Raw genomic sequence first — 25,752 nt, 5'->3', positions numbered from 1 at the left:
AAAACAAACCTCTGTGGAATGACCCTCAAATTGTGCTAACAGAGCCTCGTCCTGGGGCCTCCTCATCAGACTCTGGGAGAGAGAAGGGGCCCGGGCGGTTGGCAGGTTTCCTTTTATTGGTTCTAGACAGTTTGTGGAAGGAAGAGATGAGGCCATCTAGACGCCGGCGGGCTCGCCCAATGCCCCAAATACCGCCACCCTGAAGTAGTGTTGGAAGCTGAGATGCTCCAGGGATGTTGCAGCCCTAAGCACAGTGACAGGTGGGGGCAGGAGCAGCAGGGGTCCCCGAGGTGTTGAGAGGCTGGTGAGGGCACAGAGAAGCGACCTCCTGGGGCTGAGGCCCCTGTTGGCCCTATGAGCTTGGAGCACGCTGGCGCTTGTCTGTCTGGTCTCTGGTCATGCCAAGGCCTCCTGCCCTGACCACCAGCAATGCTGGCCTCAATGTGGCTGAGGCTGGGCGTGTGACCTTGACCTGGTGAGGGGTCCTGGGAGGGCTCAGTTGCTGCCGTTGCTGTCGTCACTGTCCAGGTACGCACCCAGCTGGCTCAGGGAGGACGCGCCAGGCGTCAGGGGTGCAGGGTCAGCCTCCTTCCTGTTCTGCGGGGCTCCTGGGGGGAGAGGGAGAGTTAGCTCATCTCAGCTCCAGAGCAGACGGGCCAGGGACAAGGCACGGGGCCGGCCACCTCTGCAGGTTTGCAAGGCCCAGAGGCGACAGCATATGAATGGCCTGGCCTTTCTGGATGGCACCTGATGGGACCCATTGCAGATTTACATCTGTGCACCCGGGACTCAACAGCTCCGCTTCTGAACAATGGCCAATGCAAACCCTGCCCAGGCAAGCAACGTGCGCTGCCAAGACTGGAAATGGCACAAAGTTCAAAGTCCAGTCACTGTGGACTTAATTGCCTTAGGAAAAATCATACTAAGGCAATTAAAAGACAAAAACAGGCCGGGCGCGGTGGCTCACGCCTGTAATCCCAGCACTTTGGGAGGCCAAGGTGAGTGGATCACCTGAGGTCGGGAGTTCCAGACCAGCCTGACCAACGTGGAGAAATCCCACCTCTACTAATAATACAAAAATTTAGCCGGGCGTGGTGCTGTAGTCTCAGCTACTTGGGAGGCTAAGGCAGAGAACTGCTCAAACCAGGGAGGCGGAGGTTGCAGTGAGCCGAGATGGCACCACTGCACTCCAGCCTGGGCAACAGCAAGACTCTGTCTCAAAAAAAAAAAGAAAAAAGAAAAAAAGAAGCCAGCTGCCTTCTCTGCTCACTCCACTAATTGGTCCTGTGGGGGTCGCAGGCCGCCCCCACCGACCCCATGAAGGCTCCGTAATTGCACAGGGAGTGCTGCTGCCACCTAGAGGCCACTATAGAAACTGCTCCCGGCTATGGGAACTCTGTGAGCTTACCTGGGGCGGGGGCCGCCTGAGGCTGCCCGTTGCTGCAGTCCGGCTCGGCCTTTGCCTTCTTCACCACGACCAGCCTCGACAGAGGGGGCCGGCTGCCCAGGCTGCCAACGCTCTGCTCCCAGACCTCCACCTTCCTCTTGGGCTTTGGGGCCTGCAGGTGATGGGGACAGGTGTGGGGGTCTAGCCCGGATCCAGGGCCCAGTCTGACCCCTCTGCCCCAACCCCTGCTCACTGCCCCATGCCCACTCTTCCACTGCTGCGCTGACCGAGTTCCTCCTCTGCTCTAAACTCCTCTATGGCTCCCCACTGCCCTAGGCTTGGCACTCAAGGCCTCTGCCCATTCCCCATCCCACATAGCCCGGTCTGGCACTTCCTGAATCACACTGAGCCTTTACCCATGCTATTCCCATCACCAGGGATGCCCCCTTTTCCATGCACTCACTTGGTGAACTCCTACTCAACCTTCAATACCCAACACAAGACACCCCTCCTCTGAGAAGCCCATCATGGTTCAAGCTCACACGCAGGCTGCATGTCCACGCTCACAGTGCCCTCTTCTGGCTGTTATAACTCTCTCCCCAACTCTGCCATGAGCTCCTGTCTTCCCCACTGCTGGCTCTGCGGTGCCACAAACAGTTCCCGGCACAAGGAGGTGCTCAATGTACTTGAGAGAACGAGTGAAAATGGAGGAAGCCGCCTTGAGAAAGAGTTAGAGGCAGGTAGAAAAGGCCTCCAGCTCCTTAATTGCAACTAAAGGGACCCTTTAATCTATTTTATTTATTAAAAAAAAATTTTGGGGGAGGAAGGTCTCACTCTATTGCCCAGGCTGGAGTGCAGTGGTGCAATAATAGCTCACTGCAGCCTTGAACTCCTGGGCTCAAGCGATTCTCCTGCCGCAGCCTCCTGCAGGTGCACGCCACCATGCCGGGCTAACATTTTTAATGTTTGTAGAGACGGGGTCTCGCTATGTTGCCCAGGCTGGTCTCGAACTCCTGGCTCAAGCGATTCTCCCGTCTCAGCATCCCAAAGAGCTGGGATGACAGGCGTGAGCCACTGCATCTGGCCTCTTTAATCTGTTTTATGTTTAAATAGAGGAAGTGGTAACCACTGGGTTAAGGAAGTCCCAATGGGTGCTCTGCCCTCACGGAGCTCACCGTGTGGGGACGGAGAGGGACAAGGAGACCAATACCCAGGACAACATCCATCTGGGTGAGACAGAAGCCAGGGTGCGTGAGCTTCAATTGTGAGGATGAGCTTCTCAGAGGAAGGGCGTCTTGCATTGGGTATTGAAGGGCGAGTAGGAGTTCACCAGGCGAGTGCTTGGCAAAGGGGGCATCCCAGGTAAGGGGAATGGCATGGGTAAGGGCGTGATGAGAAGCCACAGTGTGATTCAGGAAGTGCCAGGGCAGGCTATGTGGGATGGAGAATGGGCAGAGACCTTGAGTGCCAAGCCGACGGTGTGAGGGGCGGCCACTGCTAAGGTGGTGGGGAGGCCTCCTTAAAGTTGTGGCTCTGGGCCGGGTGCGGTGGCTCATGCCTCTAATCCCGGCACTTTGGGAGGCCAAGGCAGGTGGATCACGAGGTCAGATCGAGACCATCCTGGCTAACACGGTGAAAGCCCATCTCTACTATAAATACAAGAAATTAGCCAGGCTTGGTGGCACACGCCTGTAATCCCAGCTACTCGGGAGACTGAGGCAGGAGAATCGCTTGAACCTGGGAGGCAGAGGTTGCAGTGAGCCGAGATCATGCCACTGCACTCCAGCCTGGGCGACAGGGTGAGACTCCGTCTCAAAAAAAAAAAAAAAAAAAAAAAAAGTCGTGGCTCTGGGCTGATGTCAAAATGAGGAAAAGAAGTCAAAAGGCACAGATGGCCAGGTGCAGTGGCACACACCTGTAATCCCAACACTTTGGGAGGCCGAGGCAGGTGGACCACTTAAGGTCACGAGTTCGAGACCAGCCTGGTCAACACGGTGAAACCCTGTCTCTTTATTAATAAAAAGAAAATACAAAACTTAGCCAGGTGTGGTAGCACACGCCTGTAATCCCAGCTACTCAGGAGGCTAAGGCAGGACAATTGCTTCAGCCTGGGAGCCGGAGGTTGCAGTGAGCCGAGACCATGCCTGGGCGAAAGAACGAGACCATCTCAAAAAAAAAAAAAGTTACCTAGGTTAGTTCTCAAACCTGTTTCTACAGGTGGTACTCATCATCGTTAAACTAAGCTAAGGATTGGGAGGCCAAGGCGGGAGGACAGCTTGAGGATAGGAGTTTGAGACCAGCCTGGACAACATACAGACTCGTCTCTGAAAAAAAAAAAAAAAAAAAAGAAAATTAAAAATTAGCTGGCTGTGGTGGCATGCACCTGTGCTCCCAGCTACTTGAGAGGCTGAGGTGGGAGGATCATTTGAGCCCAGGAGTTGGAGGCTGCAGTGAGCTGTGATCGCGTCACTGCACTCCAGCCTGGGTGACAGAGCAAGACCTCATCTCTAAAATAAAAATAAAATAAACCAAGAAAATGCAAGTGTGGAGATATTCCTTCCTATAGAAGTTAGGGTGAAGGTTTGAACAGTCTTGATGAAGGTGAATCATGTAAAACCAAATAAAACATCTGCTATCAAATCAGGTACAGGCACAAGACTGCGGGAGTAAATCAAAAAAGGTTGGACTGCTTTCAAAGTAGCTTTACTCTGTTGATTCATTAAAAAAAAAAAAAAAGAGAGAGGAAGTTGTAGACAATGAATTCTGGGAGTGGTTTATGCGAGAACCACAGTGTGAGAACTCTAATCAGAGGATATAGCTTCAAAAAAAATGTCTTTTAGAAAAATGTCTTGGGGCCAGACATGGTGGCTGATGTCTGTAATCCCTGTGCCTTTAGAGGCCAAGGAAGGAGAACTGCTTGAGGCCAGGAGCGTGAGACCAGCCTGGGCAACACAGCAAGACCACATCTCTGCAAAAAGAATTTGAAAAATTAGGGGCCAGGCGCAGTAGCTCACGCCTGTAATCCCAGCACTTTGGGCGGCCGAGGCAGGTGAATCACCTGAAGTGAGGAGTTCTAGATCAGCCTGGCCAACATGGTGAAACCCTGTCTCTACTAAAAATACAAATATTAGCCAGGCCTGGTGGCAGGCGCCTGTAATCCCGGCTACTTGGGAGGCTGAGGCAGGAGAATCGCTTGAACCCGGGGGGCAAAGGTTGCAGTGAGCCGAGATCACACCACTGCACTCCAGCCTGGGCAACAAGAGTGAAACTGTCTAAAAAAAAAAAAAAAGAAAGAAAAGAAAAATTAGCCAGGCGTGGTGGTGCGTGCCTGCGGTCCCAGCTGCTCAGGAGACTGAGGTTGGGAGGATTGCTTGAGCCTAGGAAGTTGAGGCTGCAGTGAGCTGGGACTGCATCACTGCACTCCAGCCTGGGCAACAGAGCAAGACCCTGTGTCAAACAAACAAACAAACAAAAAAATAAAACAAAAAAGGAAGAAAGAACAATCGTTTCTTTTTTTTTTTTTTTTTTGAGACGGAGTCTCGCTCTTGCCGCCCAGGCTGGAGTGCAGTGGTGCAATCTCAGCTCACTGCAAGCTCTGCCTCCTGGGTTCAAGCCATTCTCCTGCCTCAGCCTCCTGAGTAGCTGGGACTACAGGCGCCCGCCACCACACCTGGCTAATTTTTTGTATTTTTTAGTAGAGACGGGGTTTCACCATGTTAGCCAGGATGGTCTCGATCTCCTGACCTCGTGATCCACCTGCCTTGGCCTCCCTAAGTGCTGGGATTACAGGCGTGAGCCACCGAGCCCGGCCAAAAACAATCGTTTCTGTGTGTCTGTGTTATTGGTTTATGAGCCCCTACTTTTACCATCTTCTTCAATGAACAAACCAGAGTGGCTGAGGCCACCTTGGATGAGTCAGCTGTGGTGGAAAATGCTGGTCATCCGCCAAAACTCCTTCCTCCCTTCTTTTTTTTTTTGAGATAGAGTCTCACTCTGTTGGAGGGCAATGGCACAATCTCGGCTCACTGCAACCTCTGCCTCCAGGTTCAAGTGATTCTCCTGCCTCAGCCTCCCGAATAACTGGGATTACAGGCGTGTACCACCATGTCTGGCTAATTTTTGTATTTTTAGTAGAGACAGGGTTTCTCCATGTTGGCCAGGCTGGTCTCGAACTCCTGACCTCAGATGATCCGCCTGCCTGGGCCTCCCAAAGTGCTGGGATTACAGCACTTTGAGCCACGGCGCCCAGCCTCCCTTCATTCTAGTTAGCAGCACAGCCAGGCACGGACCAGCTGGAGGATACGTCTCACAGTTTCCTTCGCCGCCAGATGGGGACTTGTGACTAGGCTGTGGCCTCTGGCATGAGAGAAGAACTGAGGTGGGCCGCATCTGAGGCTGGGTGGTCCTCCACACACCTTTTGCCTTCCCACAGCCAGACCCTGAAGGTGCTCTGAGCCAGCTGTGACCACAGCGCGGGAAGCTGTGCTCCAGGAGAAGGAAGGAGCCTGAATCCCTGAATGGTCCATGGAGCAGAGCTGTCCGAAATCCTAGACTGTCAGCCCAGGGCTGTTATGTGATTGAGAAATAAACTTCTATGTTCTTTTTTTTTTTTTGAGACGGAGTCTCGCTCTGTCACCCACCCTGGAGTGGCATGATCTCGGCTCACTGCAAGCTCCGCCTCCCGGGTTCACACCATTCTCCTCCTGCCTCAGCCTCCTGAGTAGCTGGGACTACAGGCGCCCACCACCACGCCCGGCTAATTTTTTTGTATTTTTAGTAGAGACAGGGTTTCACCATGTTAGCCAGGATGGTCTCGATCTCCTGACCTCATGATCCGCCCGCCTCGGCCTCCCAAAGTGCTGGGATTACAGGTGTGAGCCACTGCGCCCGGCCTATGTTCTTTCTTTACATTCCCTTCTTTCGGCAGCTTAAACAGGGGTTGGCAAATTACAGACCTATAGGCCTGCCACTGGTTTTAGTAAATTAATTTTTTTTTTTTTTGAGACAGTCTCATTCTGTCACCCAGGCTGGGGTGCAGTGGCATGATCTTGGCTCTCTGCAACCTCCGCCTCCCAGGTTCAAGTGATTCTCCTGCCTCAGCCTTCTGAATAACTGGGATTACAAGCGTGAGCCACTGCACTCAGCCTTAATTTTTATGTATTTATTTTAGACAGGGTCTCACTCTTGCTCAGGCTAGAGTTCAGTGATAACGATACAGCTCACTGCAGCCTTGACCTTCTGGGCTCAAGCGGTCCTCCTGCCTCAGTCTCTCAAGTAGCTGGGACCACAGACATGCACCACCACCCATGACTAATTTTTGTAATTTTGTAAAGAAGGGGTCTCACTTTGTTGCCCAGGCTGGTCTCAAACTCCTGGCCTCAAGCGATCCTCCTGCCTTGGCCTCCCAAAATGCTGGGATTACAGGCATGAGCCACTGCACCCAGCCTACAAATAAAGCTTTATTGGCACCAGGCAACGCCCGCTTATTTCCACCTGATCATTGTTGTTTTGGGCTATAGCCATAGAGTGCAGCAGTTAGGATGCAGACTGGCCTTTTAAGAAAAAGTCAAGCTCTGGCCGGGCGCGGCGGCTCACGCCTGTAATCCCAGCACTTTGGGAGGCCGAGGCGGGCAGATCATGAGGTCAAGAGATTGAGACCATCCTGCCCAACACGGTGAAACCCTGTCTCTACTAAAAATACAAAAAATTAGCCAGGCTTGGTGGCGCGTGCCTGTAGTCCCAGCTATTCGGGAGGCTGAGGCAGGAGAATCGCTTGAACCTGGGAGGCAGAGGTTGCAGTGAGCCAAGATTGTGCCACTGCACTCCAGCCTGGCGACAGAGCGAGACTCTGTCTCAAAAAACAAAAACAAAAACAAAAAACAAAAGAAAAAGTCAAGCTGACCCCTGGCTTCAGTTGTCCCTAGTTCACCTGGGAGCCCTGGGGACTCAGGCAGCCCCCCTCACCTCGTCCAGGATGGCGGTGGGGTTGGGCCGAAGGGCTGGCTGCAGGGGTGTGGGAGCAGCCTCATCCTCTGAGTCGGAGTCCTCCAGCAGTCTTCGCTTTCTGGCTTCCTCCAACAGGGCCCTGTGGGATGGAAGACGGGAACTTGGACGTGCTCTGTATGGGGAACAGTGCCTGGGATATACCTGCTGGGTGGCGAGGGGCCTGGGTGCCTGGAGACCTCTTCCTGTCCTCGGTGAGCAGGGGTGGGAGGAGCAGGGGTGGGAGGGAGTAGGGGGAGCGCAGATTACTTTTTTTTTCTTAAGAGACACTGTCACCCAGGGAGGGTAAAGTGGCACAATCATAGTTCACTGCAACCTCAACCTCCTGGGCTCAAGCGATCCTCCCCACTCAGCTTCCTGAGTAGCTGGGTCCACAGGCGTGTGTCCCTATGCCTTATTAAATTTTATTTCATTTTATTTTTAAGACGGAGTCTCGCTCTGTTGCCCAGGCTGGAGTGCAGTGGCACAATCTTGGCTCACTGCAACCCCCACCTCCCAGGTTGAAGCAATTCTCCTGCCTCAGCTTCCCAAGTACCTGGGATTACAGGTGCCTGCCACCACACCTGGCTAATTTTTGTATTTTTTTTTCTTTTTTGAGATGGAGTCTTTGTTGCACAGGCTGGAGTGCAGTGGCGTGATCTTGGCTCACTGCAACCTCCACCTCCTGGGTTCAAGCGATTCTCCAGCCTCAGCCCACCCAGTAGCTAGGACTATAGGCACGCACCACCGTGTCCAGCTAATTTTTGTACTTTTAGTACAGGCGGGGTTTCGCCATCTTGGCCAGGCCGGTCTCTAATTCTGGGAGTGGTTTATGCGAGAACCACAGTGTGAGAACTCTAATCAGGGGATATAGCTTCAAAGAAAATGTCTTTTAGAAAAATGTCTTGGGGCCAGACATGGTGGCTGATGTCTGTAATCCCTGTGCCTTCAGAGGCCAAGGCAGGAGAACTGCTTGAGGCCAGGAGCATGAGACCAGCCTGGGCAACACAGCAAGACCGCATCTCTGCAAAAAGAATTTTAAAAATTAGGGGCCTAAATCCCCTTACCTGGGATGTCCCCTTTTCCAAGCACTCGCCTGGTGAACTCCTACTCGCCTTTCAATACCCAATGCAAGACGTCCTTCCTCTGAGAAGCTCATCCTCACAATTGAAGCTCACGCACCCTGGCTTCTGTCTCACCCAGATGGATGTTGTCCTGGGTATTGGTCTCCTTGTCCCTCTCCCTTCCCCACACGGTGAGCTCCGTGACGGCAGAGCACCCACTGGGACTTCCTTAACCCAGTGGTTACCACTTCCTCTATTTAAACATAAAACAGATTAAAGAAGCCAGATGCAGTGGCTGACGCCTGTCATCCCAGCTCTTTGGGACGCTGAGACGGGAGGATCGCTTGAGCCGGGGGTTCAAGACCAGCCTGGGTAACATAGCGAGACCCCGTCATTACAAAAATTAAAAATGTTAGCTAGGACTACAGGCACGCACCACCATGTCCAGCTAATTTTTGCATTTTTAGTAGAGGCAGGGTTTCACCATCTTGGCCAGGCTGGTCTTGAACTCCTGACCTCAGGTGATCCGCCCGCTTCAGCCTTCCAAAATGCTGGGATTACAGGCGTGAGCCACCGACCACACCCAGTCTACTTTTTAATTTTAATTTTTTTTTTTTTAGAAGGAATCTTGCTCTGTTGCCCAGGCTGGAGTTCAGCGGTACCATCTGGGGTCACTGTAACCTCCGCCTCCCGGGTTCAGGCAATTCTCCTGTCTCAGCCTCTGGAGCAGCTGGAATTACAGGCATCTGCCACCACACCCAGCTAATTTGTTTTTGTATTTTTAGTAGAGATGGGATTTCGCCACGTTGGCCAGGCTGGTCTCGAACTCCTGACCTCAGGTGATCCGCCCGCCTCGGCCTCCCACAGTGCAGGATGGCAGGCGGGAGGCCCCGCACCCGGCCCCTTCTACTTTTTTACATTAACTTTTCCGTGTCCACTGAGGGCAGTGGTGTGGTTAAGTGCCTGGATGCCGGAACCAGCCTGTCTGGATGGAGCCTTGGTGGGGCTCATGCCTGGACCTCTCTGGACCTCAGTCCCCTCCACGATGAAGATCACACTGACCCCCAGGGCTGTGTGGGTAGTGAGGTTAGAGCCACGCCTGGCGCCCGGAAGGTGCAGGATGAGCGCAGGCTCCCAACACTGTTCTGCAAGGTATCGCTGATCTGCACACCCATCAGGCACTGACGAGGAATCTAACATAAACCCAAACCTGCTGGAAGCCCTGGGGACACAGGAGACGCCACCACGCCCCTGTCCTTACAGCTCAGATTCTAAAGGAGGGAGGGGAGATGAGGCACCAGGAAAGGAGGGGGTCAGCACGCGGGCTCAGAGGTGGTCGGCGTCAAAGGCATTCACCAGCCAACCACAGGGGCTCACACCTATCATCCAGCACTTCGGGAGACTGAGGCGGGAGGATTGCTTGAGGCCAGGAGTTCAAAACCAGCCTGGCCAACATAGCGAGGTCCTGTCTCTACAGAAATAAAAACAATTAGCTGGGCATGGTGATGTGTCCCTGTGGTCCCAGCTACCCAGAAGGCTGAGGCAGGAGGAACGCTTGAGCCCGGGAGATGGAGGCTACAGTGAGCTATGACTGCACTACTGCACTCCAGCCTGGGCGACAGAGCAAAACTCTGTCTCAAAGAAAAAGAAGAGCGTCGGCTGGGCGCGGTGGCTCATGCCTGTAATCCCAGCACTTTAGGAGGCCGAGGCGGGCGGATTGCGAGGTCAGGAGATCGAGACCATCCTGGCTAACATGGTGAAACCCCATCTCTACTAAAAATACAAAAAATTAGCAGGGCGTGGTGGCGGGCGCCTGTAGTTCCAGCTACTCTGGAGGCTGAGGCAAGCGAATGGCTGAACCCGGGAGGCGGAGCCTGCAGTGAGCCGAGATCCCACCACTGCACTCCAGCCTGGGCAACAGAGTGAGACTCCATCTCAAAAAAAAAAAAAAAAAAGAAAAAGAAAAAGAAAAGCATTCACCCAGGAGGCCTGAGGCTGTGTCCTCAGAAGGCGGTTGGTGAGGGCGGCCCTTGGTGGGTGTCTGGGAGCCTGTGCTGGGGGCCTCCCACCCTCATGGATGGGACGGGCTCTGGGGCCTCAGCTGTTCCTGCAAACACCATGGTTTATGCGTGATCCCTGCTTTCCTCTGGAGTCTGGAATCCCGGCATAGGCCAGGCAGCGGGGGCTGTGGGACCAGGCCCCATAGGAACCCCACGCTGGGTCTCTAGGAGCTTCCCTGGTGATGGCGCCTCTCTCGAGTCCTCCCGGCTGGTGCTAGGGGATGAGACGCGTCCTGCGAAGCTCCACCAGGAGAGGATCTGAAAGGCCTGGCCCCCTACACACCACACATGCCTTTTCCCTTTGCTGAATCTGCTGTGTCCTCTCGCTGTGACAAACCACAGCCATGCGGGCGACCATGTGCTGAGTCACCGTGCCCGGCAGTGGCCTGGAACCCCCGAGACATACGCCGCAAGGGAGAAAGTGAGATGGGCGGTGGGAAAGGGCTCCCTGCAAAGGCGACCCTCCAGAGAGCAGGGGAAGGGTCTGGGGCAGAGGCAGCGCCTGCGGGTGCAGAGGCAGCAAGGTGGGGCTAGGCTGGGCCGGCCCTGACTCACGCGGTCTCCTGCTCGTCTTCCTCCTGCTCCTGCCTCCGCCGCTCCTCCTCTGACAGGCGGTGCTGCCGCAGCATGGCCTCGAAGTCCACGTGCGCCTGCCGCTGGTTCAGGTCTTTCAGCTCCTGGAGATTCTCCAGCACCTCCATCTCCAGCTTGGAATCCTTGGTCCGGTTCTCCAGCACCTGGCGGGCGCGGGGCGGCGGGGCTGAGTGCATGGGGATCGCACCCTGGGGCAAACCCTGTCTGGCCTCGGGGGCTACCGCGGGCCACGGCAGGAACCCCTACCCCCATGTTTCCATCCTGCTCAGGGAACCCCCTGCCCATGCCCAGCGCTGTGTCCATCTCACAGGTGAGAACACTCAGGTCTGGGGAGGGAAAGTGACCACATGGGGCTGAGCAGTGGTGGAGCTGGGATCTGAGCCCCTGGGCAGGATGGGGTGGAAAGAGGCCGGCGCTGGACCCACGTGGCCTGGATTTCCGGCCTGGTGCCATCTTTCAGTAAGAATAATAAGGAAAAATTTGGCCAGGCACAGTGGCTCACGTCTGTAATCCCAGCATTTTGAGAGGCCAGGGTGAGCGGATCACCTGAGGTCAGGAGTTCGAGACGAGCCTGGCCAACATGGTGAAACCCTGTCTCTACTAAAAATACAGACTGCGTGTTATGGGTCATGCCTGTAATCCCAGCACTTTGGGAGGCCGAGGCAGACGGATCACTTGAGGTTAGGAGTTCGAGACCAGCCTGGCCAACATGAAACCCCATCTCTACTAAAAATACAAAAATTAGCCAGGCATAGTGGCATGTGCCTGTAATCCCAGCTACTTGTGAGGCTGAGGCAGGAGAACTGCTTGAACCCGGGAGGCAGAGGTTGCAGTGAGCCAAGACTGCACCACTGCACTCCAACCTGGGTGGCAGAGTGAGACGCCATCTCAAAAAAATAAATAAATAAAAATAAAAATAAAAACACAAAAATTAACCAGGCGTGGTAGCACACACCTGTAATCCCAGCTACTTGCGAGGCTGAGGCAGAAAAATCACTTGAACCTGGGAGGCAGAGGTTGCAGTGAGCTGAGATCGTGCCAATGCATTCCAGCCTGGGTGACAGAGTGAGACTGTATCTCAAAAATAATAATAATAAGGAAAAATTGTAAAAGACAACCTGAGCACCTACTGTACACCAGGCCCTGGGCTAAGATGTTTCCATATGCCATCTCATTTAATCCTCACAACCCCCATTTTACAGAAAAGGAAACTGAGGCTGAGGGAGGCAAGTCCAGTGGCCACAGGCACCTGAGAAGTGGCTTTGGAGTCAGGCAGGCTGGGACTGAATCCTGCCTGCCTGCTTCCTGGTGCTGTGACCTTGTTGTATTTACCCTTTGGAAAAATGGCAATTCTGACAGTTTAAAAGTATGTCCACAAACTCTCTGATGCTCCTCCATTTAAGGGGTGGAGGTGACTCCCCGCCCCTTGAGCAGGGGCTGGACAAGCTACTTGCTCTAATGGAATATGACAGAAATAACGGCACGTAACTTCTGAGACTAGGACGTGAAAGCACAGGGCTTCCTCCTTGCTCTCACTCTTGGGTCATGTGCTCTGGGCTAGGCAGCCGCCATGTTGTAAGGATGCTCAAGCAGCTCCCCACACAGTGAGGAACTGAGGCCGACAGCCAACAGCCAGTAGAGGGAGCCAGTTTGCCAGTGGCTCCTCCAGCCCCAGTCCAGCCTTCAGATGATACTGCCCTGGCCAACACCTTGACTGCAACCTCATGGGAGCCCCCACGCCACAACCATCCAGCTCAGCTGCTTCCGGATGCCTGACTCTCAAAAACTGTGGGATAATAAATGTTTGTTGTTTTAAGTCACTAAGTTTTGGGATAACCTGTGATGTAGCAATAGCTGACTAATACCAGGGTAAGAGCGCCTTGCTGTCGGTGTGGAGGTAACTAAATTCACACACGGACAGCAGTGCGACAGGGCCAGGCACACACCAAACCCTTGCCAAGGCTCATTTCCCTCCCTGTTGCTCTGCATGGCCATGGAAAATGTTATATCTGCTCTGATGTGGCTTGCTCAGAAAACTCACATTTGGCAGGGGTGGGTGGGTCCAGGAATAGATAAGAATGGATGGGAAATATGGAAGCAGGAGGGGACAGCAGGGAACACGGTCATTTAAAAATTTATTTTATATATACGTGTATATACACACGTGTGTGTGTGTGTGTGTGTGTGTGTGTGTGTGTGTGTGTATATATATATATTTTTTTTAAGCAACAGTCTTGCTCTGTCTCCCAGGCTGGAGTGCAGTGGTGTGATCATAGCTCACTGCAGCCTCAACTTCCTGGGCTCAAGTGATCCTCCTGCCTCAGCCTCCCTAGTAGGTGGGACCACAGGTGCACACCAGTACACCTGCCTAATTTTTGTTGTTGTTGTTGAGACAGAGTTTTACTCTTGTTGCCCAGGCTGGAGTGCAATGGCGCAATCTTGGCTCACTGCAACCTCTGCCTCCTAGGTTCAAGCAATTCTCCTGCCTCAGCCTCCTGAGTAGCTTGGATTACAGATGCGTGCCACTATGCCTGGCTAATTTTTGTATTTTTAGTAGAGACAGGGTTTCGCTGCGTTGGCCAAGCTGGTCTTGAACTCCTGACCTCAGGTGATCCGCCTGCCTCGGCCTCCCAAAGCACTAGGCTAGTTTTTTTTTTTTTTTTTTGACACAGAGTCTTGCTCTGTCACCCAGGTTGGAGTGCAGTGACATGATCTCAGCTCACTGCAACCTCTGCCTCCTGAGTTCAAGCAATTCTCTGCCTCAGCCTGCCAAGTAGCTAGGATTACAGGTGCCTGCCACCATGCCCGGCTAATTTTTTGTATTTTTAGTAGAGACAGGGTTTCACCCTCTTGGCCAGGCTGGTCTTGAACTCCTGACCTCGTGATCCACCTCCCTTGGCCTCCCAAAGTGCTGGGATTACAGGCATGAGCCACCACACCTGGCTAATTTTTTAATGTTTTGTAGAGACAGAGTCTCACTATGTTGCCCAGGCTGGTCTTGGACTCCTAGACTCAAGTGATCCTCCCATCTCAACCCCTAAAGTAGCTGGGACTACAGGTTCAAGCCACCATGTCTGGCTCCTTTTAACATTTCTGAGAAAATACAAAATTGTCCTATTGTAAGTGAACATAATTTCTTTTATTTATTTATTTTTTGAGACAGAGTCTTGCTTTGCTGCCCAGGCTGGAGTGCAGTGGTTTGATCTTGGCTCACTGCAACCTTTTCCTCCCAGGTTCATGCAATTCTCCTCCCTCAGCCCCCCGAGTAGCTGGGATTACAGGCATGCGCCACCATGCTTGACTAATTTTTTTTTTTTTTTTTTTTGGATACGGAATCTCACTCTGTTGCCCAGGCTGGAGTGCAGTGGTGCCATCTCGGCTCCCTGCAACATCTGCCTCCTGGGTTCATGAGATTCTCCTGCCTCAGCCTCCTGAGTAGCTGTAATTACAGAAGCATGCCACCACGCCTGGCTAATTTTTGTATTTTTAGTAGAGACAGGTTTCACCATGTTGGTCAGGCTGGTCTCAAACTCCTGACCTCGTGACCCACCCACTTCGGCCTCCAAAAGTGCTGGGATTACAGGTGTGAGCCACCGCGCCCAGTGTTAAGTTTTTAAATTTTTAGTAGGAACAGGGTTTCACCATGTTGGCCAGGCTGGTCTAGGACTCCTGACCTCAAGTGATCCTCCCACCTCAGCCTCCCAAAGTGCTGAGATTACAGGCGTGAGCCACTTTGCCTGGCCTCCTGGGAACATCTTGAAGTTTTACCAACCACGCCCCCCACCCCATCTTCCTTCCTTGGGGACCTGAGGCAGGAAAGGCACACCCATCGGCACACACACGCACCCACACACACAGTGCCCATGAACACCTGCACGGCCCCCGACTCACCTTCATGGGGTTGTTCAGCTCCTCGTCCTCCCGCTCCTTCTGTACCCTCTTCTCCTCCTCCTCCAGGAGCTTCTCAGCCTGGAAATTCCGCGTGGCTCCGTGCTCCATGGTGTAGTCTGTGTTTTCAGGGTCTGTCTGGGGGGAGGATAGACATCAGCTCCTACATCCCCAGGCACCGGAATCTTCTAAAGTACCACCAGCAGATCAGGGCCCCTTCTCTCTGATTTTTACTGGTTCTACTACCTTCTCTTTTTCTTGTCTTACTGCTTTGGCTGGTGAGATTTCTTCCTAGTGCTCCTCCCATCTCCATGGGCAAAAATGCCCAACTCCCTGGCATGGACTTTAAGACTCTTCTCATCTGCCCATTGCCTCCCTGCAGCCTCCACTCCTTACCCTCAACATGATTGCAAACAAACTCTCCAGTGAGGCGGGTGGATCACTGGAGGTCAGGAGTTCAAGACCAGCCTGGCCAACATGGCAAAACCCCGTCTCTACTAAAAATACAAAAATTAGGCAGGGCAAGGTGGTGCATGCCTGTAACCCCAGCTACTCTGGAGGCTGAGGCATGAGAATCACATGAACCTGGGAGGCTGAGGTTACAGTGAGCTGAGATCGCGCCACTGTACTCCAGCCTTGGCTACAAAGTGAGACCCTGTCTCCAAAAAAAAAAAAAAAAAAAATCTCCAAGGCTCTGCACATGTTGTGATTTATTAACACCTTTTCTTTGATTATAAATCACATGTACAAGTATGTACAAATACGTATAGAGCATGCCCCTGTTTTTGTTTATTGAATAGAGAGGCTAAATATACCCTGGTATCTTAAATTACACACTGGAACAGAAAAGTGACATTAGCCGAAAAACTGAAATCTACCTTCAGTCTAAATGCTAATAATAACACTATGTTTTTTGCTTTTTTGGGGACAGGGTCTCGCGCTGTTGCCCAGGCTGGAGTGCAGTGGCAGGATCATCACTCACTGCAACCTCAGCCTCCTGGGTTCAAGCAATCCTCTCACCTTAGCCTCCCGAGTAGCTGGGACTACAGGTATGCACCACCACACCTGGCTAATTTTTAAATTTCTTTTCAGTAGAGACAGGGTTTCGCCATGTTGCCCAGGCTGGTCTCTAACTCTTGGGCTCAACCGATCCTCCTGCTTTGGCCTCCAAAGTGCTGGGATTACAGGCGTGAGCCACTGCGCCCAGCCACAGCCTACAATGTTAATGGTAACATTCCACCTTTAGTTTCTTTTTTTAATTAAAATTTGTGTGTGTGTGTGTAGACACGCACAGGGTCTCACTATGTTGCCCAGGCGAGGCTTGAACTTCTGGTCTCCAGCAATCCTCCTGCCTTGCCTTCTCAAAGTGCTGGGAGTGAGCCACCATGCCTGGCCCCACCCTTAGTTTGTTACTGTGACAGATGTACCCTGGTTATATAAGATGCTAATATGCAGGGAAGCTGGTGAGGGGTAGGTGAGAACTATCTGTACTATCTTTGGAACTTTTCTGTAAATCTTCAAGTATTTCAAAAAAAGGTTTTGTTTGTTTGTTTGTTTGTTTTTTTGCAGACAGCGTCTCACTCTTGTCACTCAGGCTGGAGTACAGCGGTGAAATCATGGCTCACTGCAGCCTTGGCCTCCCAGACTCAATTGATTCTCCTGCCTCAGCCTCCCAAGTATCTAGGACTATAGGTGCATGCCATTATGCCCAGCTAATTTTTATATTTTTTGTACAGACGGGATCTCACTATGTTGCCCAAGCTGGTCTTGAATTCCTGTCTTTAAGCAATCCTCCTCCCTTGGCCTCCCAGAGTGTTGGGATTACAGGCGTGAGCCACGGCACCCCGCCAAAATATTATTATTATTATTTACTTATTTATTTTATTTTATTTATTTATTTTTTTTGAGACGGAGTCTCGCTCTGTTGCCCAGGCTGGAGTGCAGTGGCGCGATTTCGGCTCACTGCAAGCTCCACCTCCTGGGTTCACGCCATTCTCCTGCCTCAGCCTCCCGAGTAGCTGGGACTACAGGTGCCCGCCACCGCGCCCGGCTAATTTTTTTTGCATTTTTTTTAGTAGAGACAGGGTTTCACTGTGTTAGCCAGGATGGTCTCGATCTCTTGACCTCATGATCTGCCTGCCTCAGCCTCCCAAAGTGCTGGGATTACAGGCATGAGCCAAAATAGGCGCCTGGCCTATTTTTGTATTTTTTTTTTAGTAGAGTTGGGGTTTCATCATGTTGTCCAGGCTGGTCTCAAACTCCTGACCTCAACTGATCCGCTTGCCTTGGCCTCCCAAAGTGCTGCGATTATAGCTGTGAGCCACTGTGCCCAGCCCAAAATGTTTTTTTTAATCAAAGAAAAAAGCTTATGGCAAAAAAGTATTCAAAGAGTACTTAAGCATAGGAAGAGAAAATTTTAAGTTATCTTCAGTCTTTCCTTAAATCCTCAAGGTACACAAATAAAAGTCAAATTGTGATTTTTATTGGCTGTGTAATATTCCATTGCATGCTACTTTTTTTTTTTTGAGACGGAGTTTCACTTTGTTGCCCAGGCTGGAGTGCAATGGCGCAATCTCAGCTCACTGCAACCTCTACCTCTCGGGTTCAAGCGATTCTCCTGCTTCGGTCTCCCAAGTACCTGAGATTACGGGCGTGAGCCACCACGCCTGGCTCACTTTTCTATTTTTAGTAGAGATGGGGTTTCACCATGTTGGCCAGGCTGGTCTCAAACTCCTGACCTCAGGGGCTCTCTTTCCTGCCTTGGCCTCCCAACCTGCTGGGATTACAGGCATGAGCCACTGTGCCCGGCTTTTTTTTTTTTTTAGATGGAGTCTTGCTCTGTCACCCAGACTGGAGTATAGCGGTGCTATCTTCACTCACTGCAACCTCTTCCTCCCAGCTTCAAGCGATTCTCCTGCCTTAGCCTCTCGAGTAACTGGGATTATAGTCCGCCACCATGCCCAGTAATTGTTGTATTTCTAGTAGAGATGGCATTTCGCCATGTTGGCTAGGGTGGTCTTGAACTTCTGACCTCAGGTGATCCACCCGCCTTGGCCCCCCAAAGTGCTGGGATTACAGGTGTGAGCCACGCCCAGCCTGCATGCTAATTTGTTCTTCTCATTCTCTTATTATTCTCTATCTAGGTTGCTTCTGTCTTTTTCCCTTTATATAGAATGCTGCCATGAACATCTCCCCCAAACTGTTGTCTGTTTCTTCGGGATAAACTGCAATTAGATTCCCTGGATGGAGAGGATTGGAGTAAGGAAGCCCAGGGCCCGCCCTGATCTGAGGTGTGCTGGGGGAGAGGGACCAGCCTTTCTGGCCATCTCATCTACCTTGAATGTGATCTCTGCCAGGCAGCGCGTGCACTTGATGTAAAAGCGGAAGATGGGCAGACCCAGGTAGACCTCGTTCTGCACTGTCTCCTTCCGAGCGTTGAATTTCTTCCCCTTGTAGATGTATTCTCCGCAGGTCTTACACCTGCGGGGCAGGATGTAGGGACGTGAGCTGTCTTGGGACTCTGGCTCCCACTGGTAGGCTGTCCCTGCGGCATCCTGCAAGATCACTGCTTGCTTGCCTGCAGCGATGGGGAGCTCCCTCCTTCACGAGGCAGGCTGCCCCACCCTGTGTCCAAATTTCCTCTACCTGAGAACTTCGTGTTCTCATTCATTATCTTCCTGGGGCTCAGTCCAAGGGTCGCCTGCTTGGGAAGCCCCCTGAGTAGGTGAGGCCTGCCTGTCATGCACTCCCAGAAGCAATCTTGGTGCTTACGGGGCACCCCACCCTCCAGGAGGAAAGATGCCACACAGAAAAATGCTGCCCCACTCCCCTCTTCCCCTCCTACTCCGGGCTCTGCTCCCCAGCCCAGCACGCCCGCCTCCTGTCTGATCCTGCAAACACCCCCAGCTCAGGCCCAGCTCAAGGCTTTGCTCCTACGGTCTCATGGCCGGTGACACCCTTTATCCTCAGACCTCAGCGCCACCAGCATTTTGCCTGATGTCGCCCTGACTACCCCAGCTACCTATAGCCCTCCCTCCTGCACCACCGCCCCAGGGGCTCTCTCTCCTGCCTGACTTCCGGGGCCCGTGCACCTGCCTGACTATCAATGTTCTCCACTTCCCATCAGACTGTGGGCTCCATGAGGCCAGGGACTTTGTTTCTGGCGCTCAGCACAGACCCTGGCACACAGCAGGTGCCCAATAAATGAGTGTTGAATGAATAAATGAATGAATGAGGGGGAGGAGTAGACAGGCCAACAACACATGGGCATGAACCAAATTTCACTGACCCAGATGTCTCTTTCCTCATTAGGTGCGTGATTTCAGATATGCTAGAGCATGAAAAGGTGTGGGGTTTAGAGTTAGTGAAATACAATAATTCTGAAGTGCTACAAAGGGCAAGATCTGGGTACTGTGAGTGGGGATGATGGAGGCCTCCCGGAGGGGTGAGATTGGAGCCATGACCTATGGCAGACAAGAGGAGCCTGCCAAGTGTAAGTAGGAGAAGGCCAGGTGTGGTAGCTCACGCCTGCAATCCCAGCACTTTGGGAGGCCAAGGAGGGCAGATCACCTGAGGTCAGGAGTTCGAGACCAGCTTGGCCAACATGGTGAAACACCAACTCTACTGAAAATACAAAAATTAGCCAGGCGTGGTGGTGCACGCCTGTAATCCCAGCTACTCAGGAGGCTGAGGCAAGAGAATTGCTTGAAGCCGGGAGGTGGAGGTTGTAGTGAGCTGAGATCGCGCCACTGCACTCCAGCCTGGGCAACGCAACACAGCAAGACTCTGTCTCAACAAAAAAAAAAACAAAAAAAAAAAGAAAGAAAGAAAGAAAGCAGACGGAGAGAGTTCCAAGCAGGGGCAGCAGTGTGTGCAAAGGCCCTGGGGTAGGAACGAGCTTGGCTGTTGGAGGAGCTGAAATATATCTATGGGGCTGCATCTCTGTGGGGTCCTATCCTCTCTGCTCACACGTTTACTAACCACCATGATCTCAAGGCAGGCACTGGCTGGGGGGCTCTAAAAGATCCAGAGCTTAAACCCAAATGGTGAGGTGAAGGAGGGTTGGAATGGTCAATGTCTGAGCCAGGACCAGTGATCTGGTCTCAACACCGGACGAGTCACCTCTGTGGATGCCAGGCACTGCGTCCTTCAGCCATGACTGGTGTGTGTGGTCACGCGGTGGGTGCTCACCTCATGTTGAAGGGGGCCATCAGCCGCACCACATACTGCCGGTCTTTGGGGAGCTTGAGTTTGGGGATCTTTGATGGGTCAAAGTCCGGTGGGTAGTATTTCTGCGGGGGAGGAAGGAAACATTGGGGGAGTTATTTTCAGAAGCAGGGTCAGGACATGGCAGAGGGAAGGGGCTCTGGGGAGCTGTGTCGGGGGTCCCCAAGCCCACCCCAGGTTCTGCGACAGGCAGGGAGGACTCGCAGGACTCAGTACAGTCGGAGGGAGGCCAGGCACAAGCTTCCTGACTCTCTCCCAGTGGAGTCATACAGGACACATTTAATTCTCCTAAATACCAGTCATGACAATACCCATGAAATGCTGTCTACACACAAAGCTCTAAAAAGCCAGGGTTTGTTTTTGTTTTTGTTCTGAGATAGAGTTTTGCTCTTATCGCCCAGGCTGGAGTCCAATGGCGCCATCTTGGCTCACTGCAACCTCCGCCTCCTGGGTTCAAGCGATTCTCCTGCCTCAGCCTCCACAGTAGCTGGGATTACAGGCGCCCACAACCACACCCCGCTAATTTTTGTATTTTTAGTAGAGATGGGGTTTCACCATGTTGGCCAGGCTGGTCTCGAACTCCTGACCTCAGGTGATCCACCTGCCTTGGCCTCCCAAAGTGCTGGTATTACACGCATGAGCCACGATGCCCTGCCCTTTGTAGAGGTTAAGCTTTGGTTAGCGCTTCTGTTGTTCGGGCAGAAGACCGAGTTCCCCAAGGTGTCCCAACTCCCCAGCAATTCTGTAGAGGGTAAACCAGGACTCTGTTAGCTCAGCCTCCCAATCATGATACTACATCCGTTTCCTACAGACTCATCTCCCCGGATCTGAATCCTGAGTAGCTGAAACCTGCAGGGCTCAGTTTACTCCTCTGTGAAATGCGCACATTGTCCTCTGTCTCCAAGAGTCTTTGCACGCATTCCTTGAGGCAAGGGGGATAAAGTGCTCTTTGCAGTGTCTGGCACCCAGTAGGTGCTCCAAACACAAAGTGCTTTATTTTCCAGTGGTGCAGTGGAGTTATCTGTCATAATCCATACTCACACTCCCTTTGTATCCCAGGGCTCCTGTTTCCCAGGAGTTCCTACAGCAAGCCTGGGACTGCTCTCCTAGAAAGACCTGCGTGGGGCCAGGCGCGGTGGCTCACGCCTGTAATTCCAGCACTTTGGGAGTCTGAGGTGGGTGGATTGCCTGAGCTCAGGAGTTCAAAACCACCCTGTGCAACATTGTGAAACCTCATCTCTACTAAAACACACAAAAAATTAACCAGGCATGGTGGCCGGCGCCTGTAGTCCCAGCTACTCAGGAAGCTGAGGCAGGAGAATCGTTTGAACCCAGGAGGCAGAAGCTGCAGTGAGCCAAGAACGTGCCACTGCACTCCAGCCTGGGAAGCAAGAGCAAAACTCCATCTCAAAAAACAAAAAAACAGAAGTGTGCCAACAGTATAGTTTCTACTGAACCTCTGCTTTTCTTCTGGGAGTCTGGAATCTTGGCCACTGTCAGGCAGAGGGTATCTGCATGACCAGACCCCAGTAAAAACAAACACACACACACCTCTCCAAAGAACACGATTGGCTACAGTCCCCAAGTGGGGCGGGGCTTCTCAGAGCCACGCCCCTAAAGAGGAGGGCACAACACGACCGCCAGTATTTAAGGAAGCCCCGCCCCCAGATAACATGATTGGATCATTCCCTCCGGGAAAAACCCTATCTGGTGAAGGGATTGGGTAAAAGCCCAAGCCACGTCCCACAGGTGAGTAGCTACACCCCAGCCCAGAAGGGAAGACTTAGCGAAGGCCCACCCCCCACGGAAGGCGATGGGGAGGAGTCTGGGGAGGAGTCTGGGAAGCCCCATCTCGCGGAAGGCCGTTGGAAAAGAAGGGTTCCAAAGAGGAGATCTCCGGAAGCTCCTCCCTCTCCCGGAGTTCCGGGATGTCCTGCTCCGATTGGAAAGCCCCAGTCGCCCAACACTTACGTTTAACACTTTTCGCTCCGACATCCTTGCCTGCTAATCACCTCGCAAGCACCTGAGAAATGGTTGGGCTGGGTAATTATCAAGCTTTTCCGACGGAAGCCTTACTTCCGTAAACGTCACTTCCTTCAGCCTCTATTATTGGCTGCAGCATACACAGCAGACCTCTTTCATTGGTTCCAATCCCCGCCTATCAAGCTGGAAGTCCCGTCGTCTTCCCTCCGGAGTTGCAACCTGAGTAGCGCGAAATAAGGGTTCCGGGAGCCATGTGGAATTGGAGAATTTTGTATAGTGTGCTGCGCCCCCTAGAAGCGGGCAGCGGCTCGTTAAAATTTTGTAACGTGACCTGGCTGCGCGACGCGACAGCCCTTGTTCTTCATTCTTTTATTGAGCAAATATGTATTATGCACCTGCCTTGTATTCTGGGCTCTGGGAATCCACACATCGTTCCTGTGCCCGCAACTCTCACATGGGGCTGGGGCCACACATAGGGTGACTTAAGAGGACCCTGGAGGACCCTTGAGTCACAGACATTGACTTAAAGATCAGGCTGCAAACCCACTTCCTAAACATACGCAGTGTCTCCCAAATGTCCCTCCATTGCCCACCTGTGCCTTCCCCTTAAAGAGGACTTCCCATCCCATTCCTTCCCCAGCCTCCTCCCCACCTTTCATGGACGTTTCCTCTGTGTCAGATTGTTCCAGGAAAGGGGTCCAGATCCAGACCTGTGGGCGGCAAGCCACCCAGGTGCCAAGGCAAGAGACAGAGGACACGAGCTGTTCCAGTATAATAAAATATAAAACAAGAATAGTTATACCAGATATAGATCTTAGATATGATTATATATGAATATCATTAATCATTAGTTTGTAGCAATTACTTCTTATTCCAATATTATAAAAATCCTCGCTATATAATCATAGCCTAGGAAAAACCAGGCCATACAGAGATAGGACCTGAGGGGACATAGCGAGGTGTGACCAGAAGACAAGAGTGCGAGCCTTCTGTTATGCCCGGACAGGGCCACCAGAGGGCTCCTTGGTCTAGCGGTGACGCCAGCGTCTATGAAGACGCCCGTTGCCAGGTGGACTGTGGTCCAGCGGTAGCATAAGTGTCAAGGGAAAACACCTGCTACTTAGCAGACTGGGAAAGGTGGGGGGGGGGGTGGTCTCCCTTTCCCCAGGGGAGTTTAGAGAAGACTCTGCTCCTCCACCTCTTGTAGAGGGCCTGACATCAGTCAGGCTCGCCCGCAGTTATCCGGAGGCCTAACCGTCTCTCTGTCTCTCTGTGATGCTGTGCTTCAGTGGTCACGCTCCTAGTCCGCCTTCGTGTTCCATCCTGTACGCCTGGCTCTGCCTTCTAGATAGCAGTAGTCAATTAGTGAAAGTACCAGAAGTCCCTGATATGCAGAAATAATGGCGTAAGCTGTCTTTCTCTCTGTCTCCTCTCCCTCTCTGCCTCGGCTGCCAGGCAGGGAAGGGCCCCCTGTCCAGTGGACAAGTGACCCACGTGACCTTACCTATCATTGGAGGTGACTCACATTCTTTACCCTGCCCCTTCTGCCTTGTACCCAATAAATAACAGCGCAGCCAGACATTCGGGGCCACTACTGGTCTCCGCGCATTGGTGGTAGTGGTCCCCCAGGCCCAGCTGCCTTTTCTCTTATCTCTTTGTCTTGTGTCTTTATTTCTACACTCTCTCGTCGCCGCACACAGGGAGAGACCCACCGACCCTGTGGGGCTGGTCCCTACACAGACCCCAAGAGAGGGTTCTTGGATCTCATGTAAGAAGGAATTCAGGGAGTCCACAGTGCAAAGCAAAAACAAGTTTATTTAGAAAGTAGATGAATAAAAGAATGGCTACTCCACAGACAAAGCAGCCCCAAGGGCTGCTGGTTGCCCATGTTTATGGTGATGTATTGATGATATGCTAAACTAGGGGTGGATTATTCATACCTCCCTTTTGTAGACCATATAGAGTAACTTCTTGATGTTGCTGTGGCAATTGTTTATTTATTTATTTATCTTTTGAGGAGTCTTGCTCTGTTGCCCAGGCTGACGGGCAGTTGTGCGATCTTGGCTCACTGCAACCTCCTCCTCCAGTGGTGCGATCTTGGCTCACTGCAGCCTCCACCTCAGGGTTCAAGTGATTCTCCTGCCTCAGCCTCCCAAGTAGCTGTGATTGCAGGCACGTTCCACCATCCCTGGCTAATTTTTGTGTTTTTAGTAGACACAGGGTTTCATCATGTTGGCCAGGCTGGTCTCGAACTCCTGACCTCAAGTGATCCGCCCATCTGAGCCTCCCAAAGTGCTAGGATTACAGGTGTGAGCCACCACGCCCAGCCTGCCACAGTATTTGTAAACTGTCATGGCGCTGGTGGGAGTGTAGCAGTGAGGACGACCACAGGTCATTCTTGTCCCCATCTTGGTTTTGGCCGGCTTCTTCACTGCAAACTGCTTCATCAGCGAGGTCTTTATGACCTGTATCTTGTGCCAACCTCCTATGTCATCCTGTGACTCAATATGCCTTAATCGTCTGGGAATGCAGCCCAGTAGATCTCAGCCTTGTTTTACCCAGCCCCTACTCAAAATGGAGTCGCTCTGCTTCAAATGCCTCTAACAAGATGACCTGCTCACTAAATGCGGACCCATGAGAGAACAAGACCTCAGACTCCAGCCAGGCAAGGTGGCTCACCTCTGGTATCCCAGCACTTTGGGAAGCTGAAGTGGGAGGAGTGATTGAGCCCCGGAGGTCAAGACCAGCCTGGGTAACATAGCAAGACCCCATCGCTACTTTAAAAAAGAAAAAAGAGAAGACACAAGATTCCCATCCTCACAGGGATCACTGTCTGATGGGACAGACAGACAATAGACAAAAAAAGACCATTTCAGGGCATGGGGAATGATCAGAATGTTAGGGAAACAGGCGCATAGGAGAGCCAGGGTGACACCATTTTAAAATCAACTCCATTTTTTTTTTTTTTTTTTTGAGACAGAGTCTCTTTGTGTCACCCAGGCTGGAGTGAAGTGGCTCGATCCCCGCTCATGGCAACCTTCGCCTCCCGGGTTCAAGTGAATCTCCTGCCTCAGCCTCCCAAGTATCTGGGATTACAGGCACGCACCACCACACCTGGCTAATTTTTGTATTTTTAGTAGAGACGGGGTTTCGCCATTTTGGCCAGGCAGGTCTTGAACTCCTAACTTCAGGTGATCTGCCCACCTCGGCCTCCCAAAGTGCTGGGATTACAGGCATGAGCCACTGCACCTGGCCAAAAATCAACTCCATCTTAAAATTAACAAAGCGCATTCGCTGCCAGTCACGACCCAGGGTCATAAGATGTTTACAATTGAGAAAACATCTTAAAAATGCCTAGGAAGACACACTCCTACAACGATGGAAGGTCCAGATGTCCTGATATCGCATAGCAATATATGCTTTTAAGATCGTTATAGTCACTGGGAGCGGTGGCTCATGCCTGTAATCCCAGCACTTTGGGAGGCCGAGGAGGGTGGATCACCTGAGGTCAGGAGTTCGAGACCAGCCTGGTCACCATGGCCACCATGGTGAAACCCCATCTCTACTA

General features: G+C 52.3%; 1 protein-coding gene across 1 annotated transcript; it reads right to left on the bottom strand.

Annotated features, from left to right (window-relative positions):
- Positions 1-96: 96 nt before the first annotated feature.
- Positions 97-23,147, bottom strand: YJU2 (YJU2 splicing factor homolog). Its single transcript, XM_054465276.2, has 9 exons — positions 22,837-23,147; positions 22,173-22,403; positions 20,166-20,266; positions 18,311-18,455; positions 14,979-15,113; positions 11,049-11,230; positions 7,352-7,472; positions 1,409-1,559; positions 97-608 (listed from the first exon to the last, which is right to left on the bottom strand). The coding sequence occupies exons 2-9, from the start codon at positions 22,194-22,196 to the stop codon at positions 496-498; spliced, it is 972 nt and encodes a 323-aa protein (XP_054321251.2). The 5' UTR covers positions 22,197-22,403; positions 22,837-23,147; the 3' UTR covers positions 97-495.
- Between the last annotated feature and the right edge of the window lie 2,605 nt (positions 23,148-25,752).

The sequence above is a fragment of the Pongo pygmaeus genome, chromosome 20, assembly GCF_028885625.2.
Source record: "Pongo pygmaeus isolate AG05252 chromosome 20, NHGRI_mPonPyg2-v2.0_pri, whole genome shotgun sequence".
Taxonomy (NCBI): domain Eukaryota; kingdom Metazoa; phylum Chordata; class Mammalia; order Primates; family Hominidae; genus Pongo; species Pongo pygmaeus.
Note: the sequence above shows the minus strand (reverse complement) of the source record. Positions and strands in the feature narration are given on the sequence as shown.

Bases quoted from the DNA above. Each gene is read 5' to 3' on its own strand.
- YJU2 (XM_054465276.2), bottom strand. From the start codon at position 22,196: ATGTCGGAGCGAAAAGTGTTAAAC. The intron at 20,267-22,172 runs GTAAGTGTTGGG...CCTCCCCCGCAG, and splicing joins CGGAGCGAAAAGTGTTAAAC to AAATACTACCCACCGGACTT. The intron at 15,114-18,310 runs GTAGATGAGATG...TCCTCCCCCCAG, and splicing joins TGGCAGAGATCACATTCAAG to ACAGACCCTGAAAACACAGA.